Source organism: Gossypium hirsutum, chromosome A09 (assembly GCF_007990345.1).
Source record: "Gossypium hirsutum isolate 1008001.06 chromosome A09, Gossypium_hirsutum_v2.1, whole genome shotgun sequence".
In the NCBI taxonomy this organism is placed as follows: domain Eukaryota; kingdom Viridiplantae; phylum Streptophyta; class Magnoliopsida; order Malvales; family Malvaceae; genus Gossypium; species Gossypium hirsutum.
In genome coordinates, this window is record NC_053432.1 from 66,014,460 (window position 1) to 66,022,185 (window position 7,726).

The following is a 7,726-nucleotide window of genomic DNA, read 5'->3' on the forward strand; positions in this document are numbered from 1 at the left end:
TCTTGCCAAGCTTCCAACCGAACGAGCTTCTGACTTGCTATAAAACAGGAAAAATAAAACAGAGTAAGCTTTAAAGCTTAGTAAGTTTGTATAACATGGAATTTAACTTACCATTTAATTCACATTTAAGATAAGCACACAAAACATGCTCAAACCAATTTGGCCAAATGCCTAAACACATATCCTCATCAAGCATGTTAGTCATGAAATTCATGTAATAATTCATATTCACAAATGTACGTAGTCATCAAGCAAGTTTCATACACATGTATCTTTCATCCAATTTTTCAACATGACAAATATCATCACTTTCCTATATTTCAGGCATATACAGGTAATAATTCATTTCGTACTCATATTGTTTCATCTCAGAATTTTACCTGTTGAATCATTTAAAATATCGATAGATACACGGGTAGTACACACTAAGTTTACAAAACTGTAATCCATCAATTTACATAATATTTGTCAATTCATATTCAGGAATGCTTATGTGAGCATATAAACGGGAAGCTCTTTCAAGCCATATAACAGGAAGCTCATAAGAGCCATAATTGGAAAGCTCATACGAGCCATTATCGGGTAGCTCTAGAGAGCCATTAATCAGGAAGCTCATGAAAAAGCCATATATTGGGAAGCTCCGGAGAGCCATATATTGGGCCGCTTATAAGAGTTGAAATGTGTCAATAACAATGTAGGATCACAACCAATCGGGATGCTCAAAAGAGCTATTAACAAGAAGCTCGTAAGAGCCATATATTAGGAAGCTCATGAGATCCAATATCGAGATGCTCATGAGAGCTAATAACGGGACGCTCTTGTGAGCTATGGTGTGTCCCCAACACATGCAAGACCACAACCAATTCGAGAACCCTGTATCCATCGAATTTCATTTATTCAAACGGAACTTAATACTTGCCGGTCATCGTTGGATATGTGATTAATTTCATATACATGGAAATAATACAATCACATACATACAATGTTATTAACATATAAATTCTTAATTTAGTTACACAAACTTACCTCGACAATGTTCGTGTACGCAAAAGCTACTAATCCGTTACTTTATCTTTTTCACGATCTAACTTTGTATTTGATTTATCTGGATCTATACGAACGAATTTAACATCAATTTATATTCAATACAATCCAATTCACATCTTAGGAAAATTCACCATTTTGCCCCTATACTTTTGATTAATTATAATTTCGTCCCTATGCTCGAAAATGAAATTCATGCAATTTAATCCTTATCCCAAGCCTAGCCAATTTTACATATAACTATAGTAGCCCATGTATTTTACAAAATTGAGAATTTTTTCATAAATTTTACATATTTTCAATTTAGTCTTTAAGTTATAATTTCATCAAAATTAACTTTACAAAAGTTGTTTATTTATCAACAACCTTTCATTTTCTACCACAAAACTTCATAATTCATACATACTCATCAATGAAAAAACCCTAACACGTTCATAACTTTGAAAATTAATCCCTGAGATAGCTAGATTAAGCTATTACAATCTCGGAAATATAAAAATCATTAAAACCAAGATAAGAATACATACCTAATTAAACCAAATAAGTTTGGTAGAACTCAACACCATAGCTAGGGTTTCCATGTCTTTAATTTTAGGAAAGAATGATGATATTTTATTTTATTTTATTATTTATCATCTTTTTATCTTTTACTTTCCAATTTAATCATTTTCTTTTCTTAAATTTCCAATGATGAATCATCATACTTATCTACTAACTCTTCTAAATGGTCTATTTTCCATGTAAGGACATCAAATTTTGAATTCCATAGCTATTTGATCCCTTTGGCTACTAGAATTCAACTTTTGCACTTTATGCAATTTGGTCCTTTACATCAAGTTAGACATGTAATCAGTAAAATTTTCTTAGCGAAATTTTTATACGATATTTTTATCATACTATAGACCATAAAATAATATTAAAATAAATTTTCTTCTGAACTCGAATTTGTGGTCCCAAAACAACTGTTCTGAATTCACTGAAAACGGGCTGTTACAGATAGTTAGTTAAAGTACAAGTGTGATAACCTTAAAGTTAATAATGTTGAAAAATGAGGTATCAAGACCTTGTTTTCATAAACCAAGCTTGAAAATTTTTTTATTAAATATTTATCGAGTGATTATATGGATGAATTGAATTTTGAATAGGAAATTTTAATGATTTAGTGATTAATTATGGTACAAGGACAAAATTATAAAAGTGGTAAAAGTTAATCGCTATTAAATTTTATTAGTTAAAAAGGGTTTAAAAGGTAAATTTTTAAGGATTTAAATGACAATTAAGCCAATATAAATTGTGGTGTACAATTTAAATGTATTTTAGATATAATTATATGTTAAATTAGGGTTAAAAAAAGATCATGGTCATCTTCTTCCACTTTGTTTTCACCACCAAAAATACAAAACTAAAGCATGAGAAGCCATTGTTAAAGCTTCCAAGGTTTAGTCAAGTGCATGTAAGTGGTTTCTATGCCCATTGTAGTGGGCCGAATTTGCCCGGCCCGAGCAAACAAAACCAAAAAAACAAACAAAACAAGAAAATCAAAAATATTATAACAGCCCTTACAGCCCAACTACAGAAACAACAGCCCAAATCCATTGCTTAGACCCAAAACCAAATACAATGGCCCAATACCCTAGCCCAAAAAGCTAAATCAAGGCAGAACCCTAGCTGTTTGCTGGAGCCGCAGCAGTCCGAGTCCCTCAGCGCCTCCGTCCACGCCAAGCCTTCAGCACCGTACGACCAGCACATAGCCCTCGTACGCCACGCCTGCACCTTCGTACATGCCAACGCATCTCGTACCTGCACACCAAAGACAAAGAGACAACAGATGCAAGAGAAATAGCAAAAAATTGTATATTTTTATTTTCTTCTTCTCTCAGCTATAAAGCCGGGTATTTTTCGATTGTAAAATTCTTCGGATTTTTTACACAAGCAATATGAATGCAACATAAACGCACAATAGGCTATACAGACACAATCGATACATTTTGAAATACAAAAAAAAAGCAACGAGCATTCGAAGGTGATTCCGATTCAAAATTTCTGAGATTTTTCCTTTTCTTCTTGGCTTAGTTTCATTCTTCCTGGAATTTCTTTTGTTCTTTCGCATTTTGGGTTGTACAAAAGAGAGAGGAAATGAAACCTTACCTCGTGAATACGCCGTGAGATCTCCTCTACTTCGTTGAAATCGGGGTCCGAGGGGAGTGCAAGGCGGAAAGAAAACCACCTTGAGGCTCGAACAGGCTGATCTCCGTTCATTGCGGTGGATTGGCATGGCAGATGGAGGGTCAAGGTTCGTTTGAGGGGAGTAAAAATGGAGGCTAGGGTTTGGGGGCTGGCTTAATCTGCTGATTGAGCCGTTTTATAAGACCTCAAACGGTGTCGCATTGACATCCAAGCCCGACCCGATTCAATTCCAAACCCGATGACCCGCGTGTTTTTTGTGGTGAGGGATTATTTGCACATTAAATCCCTCCCTTTTGTGCCGCACTTTAATGAGCCCATATATGCATTTCATTGTTTTTTTAAATTATCTCTGCAATTTGTGTATGTTTACAATTTGGCCCATATTTAAACGCTGCGCCTTGGGAGCCGGTATATTTCCAGTTTAGGTCCCTCTACATTTGCGCGCTTTAATTATCGGTCCCTTTATTATTCTTGTTTTATTTTCAAATTGTCCCTGCAGTTTTAGTTTAATTCCAATTAAGTTTTCTTTATTTCTTTAGTTATTTTTTTATTGTAGCCTTTTATCCTTAATTATTCACTTACATATTTTAAAATACTTAGGAAATTGTTTCGTTCTCATTGTAAATCTTTTTTGTAATGTCATCTTCACATTTTGTATGTTTCATGTAACTGTTTTATGTACGCTATTATGTATACACATATACTTTGTATTAAAGTCTTTTTTATATACTATTATCAACCTCATATTATTCTTGTCATATGATTCCTTAAATTTATTTTTGTACTTTATTATATAATCCTATGAAATACATCTTTTAAATTATTATTATATACATATGTATATCTACCCATATGTAACTATATATGTCTATTTATTTATTTTCTTTTAAATTTTTCTATTTAAAGTGTTCTTCTATATATATATATTATAACAAGGCTCATTTTACTAATCCTATATTATTTTACGTATATAATTTCTTAAATTTACTCCCACTCTTTATTGTATAATCTTACATAATATATCTCTCAAATCACTATTATATAATTTGTCATAAAATTAGTTTAAGCATGCATGTATTTTTATGTTTTTACAAATAATTATTTTTTAAAATTTTTTTATATATGCATATAATTTGTAGGACCATTATGTTTTTTAAAGATTATATCGTATTACACATTTTTATTATTATTATTATTTGTAATATATTTTAAATTTTCATACCACAAATCCTCGTTTTTTAAAACCAATATTATTTAATGTTTTGGTATGATATCCGATTAAAACATTCATTTTAAGTATATATCCCTAATTCTTTTTACAAATAGATTTAAAATGCATCAATTCATTAATTTGCATGTCGTATAAATTATTGGTTCGTTAGATCGCCTTTGTTTCGACATCATTTTATACTACTTTGACTTTTAAATTCTATTTTGTTTTACATGTATTTTGTTGGTTGTTCTATATTGTGGCATATACATTATCATCGCATGGTATTCATCTTATTGATATGTCAATTATTATTCATATGCGATTGAAATTGGGTCATAATTTTTAGATTAATTATATTTAATTGCTTATTCTGCTAGTCGATTAATATTCTTATTCATCAAGCATCGTACCATCATATGTGCCTTTTACCCCATATCATCGTTTCACTTGATTTTTGAAATATGGTTCTATAAAACCCAAATTTTATGATTAATTTCGTCTTATTTCAAATAGAATTAATACGTCTTAAGCTAGCTTTATAATCATTCATTCAAAAATTCTTCAAAACGAAGACGAGATTTGATGTTTGGCAATTCGCAGAATCGTGCCCTAACGTGTTGGGTTACAATTTCGCATTTGCTCAAAATAATCGAATATCACTTCAAAATTTCACTCATGTCTTTTAAAAATCCCTTAAACGAAGGCGATATGCGATATTTGGCAATTCGTGGAATCGTGCCCTAACGTGTTAGGTTGCAATTTCCCATTTGTTTAAAATAATCAAATATCCCTTCAAAATTTCACTCTGGTCTTCTAAAAATCCTTTAAAGGGAAGGCAATAATCGGTGTTTGATAATTCGAGAATCATGCCCTATCGTACTGGGTTGTGATTTCTCGTTTGTTCAAAACAATCGAATATTCCTTTAGGTTTTCACTCGTGTTTATTAAAAACCTTCCAAAACGAAGACAATACTCGGTGTTTGATAATTCGGGAATCGTGCCCGAACGTGTTGGGTTGTGATTTCTCGTTTTTTTCAAAACAATCGAAGATTCCTTCAAAATTTCACTCACGTTTATTAAAAACCTTTCAAAACGAATGCGATGTTCGATGTTTGGCGATTTGAGAATCGAGCCCTATCGTGCTGGGTTGCGCTTTTTCATTTGCTTAAAACAATCGAAGATCCCTTCGAAATTTCACTCGTATTTTCTAAGGTGAGGCAATGTTCGATGTTCAGAAATTCGAGGAATCGTGCCCTACTGTGTTGGGTTTCGGTTTTTCTTTGGACCAAATAGTTGGGCATCCTTTTGTTAATTTCAAATTATAGACTTTCGGACGTCGAAACAAGAATATTTTGGCAACCCACTCGGGTTATTCAAACGTTATTAACAAGAACCACATTTCAAAAACATTTTTAATTTTAGACATAAGGACAGTATTTAATCGATTTGGTACCAATTTTGGGCGTAATGAGGGTGCTAATCCTTCCTCATACGTAACCGACTCCCGAGCCCGTTTTCTCATATTTTCGTAGACCAGAATTGTTGTTTTAGTAAACCAAAAATGTTTTATTAAAATAACCAAATTCCTAGGTGACCCGATCACACCAAAATAAAAGGATCGGTGGCGACTCCACATTTCTATTTTTCAAAAGTCGATCCCCTATTTTTTATTTCATTAAAATTTTAATAAAAAAGAGTGGTTTCGACAGCTTGGCGACTCTGCTGGGGATTGAACTTGAGAGTCGAGCCATAAAAATCGATTATTTATTGTCCTTTTGTTAAAAGACCGAAAATTTATGTATCTTTCGATTGCATTTGATTGTATGATTGTTTTGGTGCAGGTCTCGTAGAATAGTACTGCATTTCATTGCATGATCGCTGTGGTCACACCTTTTAAGTGGGAGTAAGAAACTACGCTTTCGTGAGGTTTTCACCTCCGCATGGGCTAGTGGATTGCTTCCTAGGTACATCCGTACCTATGATTTCGTGAGATTTTCATCTCCGCATGGTCATAGGGAAATGTATCTCCCCGAACCGAACTCGATTTATATGAGCCTATAATGGGTGAGGATTGAGGAATCTGCTAGTTCGAGTACCTTATCCCTAGAACTAAACCACATATAGTGAATGTAATGGCCAATTTTTGGCCTAAGCAAACATAAAGTCCACATAACCAAAATTCAAGTCCATTTTACAATGTTAAACAGCCTAAAAATTAAAACAGGCCCAATTTCCACATTGAAAGGCCCAAACCTAAAACTAAACAAACCCAATACAAAATAGCCCAAACTACTAACCCTAGCCTAGAACAATAATAAAAAAATAGCAAAGAAAAAGAACCCTGGCCACCCATGATGTTTGCCACCCCACGCCTCTACAGCACCATTCCCAGGCATCACACACTCCCACCAACTCCTCCATACCCTGCAAAATGAAACAAACACCAAGACAGAGCAGACGACAAGGAGCAATGGCAAGAAACTTAAAAAATGTTGTATAGAAATGGCTATAAAGGCCAGATCCGAATGTAATAGAGGCGGTCTTTTTTTTTCCTTTCATTTTTGGTAGTAAGAAATAAACACAAAAACAAGAAAGTGAAACATTCAATTTCAGATTCAATATAGTGATTCAATCAGCATTTAAATATAGAAATAGCATTCAGGCATACAAAAACACCAAGATCAAAGGATTAAAAGCTTAAAAAAACCCTAAGGTGATTTTTTTTTCTTTCTATTTTAAATTCAGTTTTAAGCTTTTTTTACCCTATATATATTAAAACATAAAAAAATACAAAAAAAAATAAAAAAATAAATTTTTACCTTTTTCGGCCACCGCGTGCGATGGCCGGCACCAGCGACGGTCCGGTGACAGACCGGTTCCCCCTCCCCCCACCGGAAATCGCCCCGTGCTCCCCTCTCCCTCATTTTCTTTTCCTTTCCCTCTCCAAATGTTTTTTTTTTCAGATTTTTAGGCTATTTATAGCCCACCAAAACGGCACCGTTTTGGTGCCCAAACTTAGACTAAAAAACGACATCGTTTTACTTGGCCCGACCCGATTCGACCCGAACCCGCTTCAGGATCCGCGTGTTTTTAACTCAATGGGATATTTGTGCAATCGGTCCTTCCGCATTTTTTGTTGTTTAAATCAGGTTTATATTTATTTATAAATCAGATTTAAACTGATTTGCAATCTAATCCCTGTTAATGCGCTGCGTTTTGATAGAGTGGAAATATTACTGTTTCAGTCCCTCCATGTTTCATGCACGTTGCAATTCGGTCCCG

The 7,726-nt window shown here is 33.7% G+C and overlaps 1 protein-coding gene across 1 annotated transcript; it reads right to left on the reverse strand.

Annotated features, from left to right (window-relative positions):
- Window positions 1–2,388: 2,388 nt before the first annotated feature.
- On the reverse strand, window positions 2,389–3,376 carry LOC107890293 (uncharacterized). Its single transcript, XM_016814767.2, has 2 exons — window positions 3,193–3,376; window positions 2,389–2,844 (listed from the first exon to the last, which is right to left on the reverse strand). Exons 1-2 carry the CDS (start codon window positions 3,301–3,303, stop codon window positions 2,644–2,646), a joined length of 312 nt encoding a protein of 103 aa, XP_016670256.1. The 5' UTR covers window positions 3,304–3,376; the 3' UTR covers window positions 2,389–2,643.
- Between the last annotated feature and the right edge of the window lie 4,350 nt (window positions 3,377–7,726).

Bases quoted from the DNA above. Each gene is read 5' to 3' on its own strand.
- LOC107890293 (XM_016814767.2), bottom strand. From the start codon at position 3,303: ATGAACGGAGATCAGCCTGTTCGAGCCTCAAGGTGGTTTTCTTTCCGC. The intron at 2,845-3,192 runs GTAAGGTTTCAT...TTTGGTGTGCAG, and splicing joins TCTCACGGCGTATTCACGAG to GTACGAGATGCGTTGGCATG.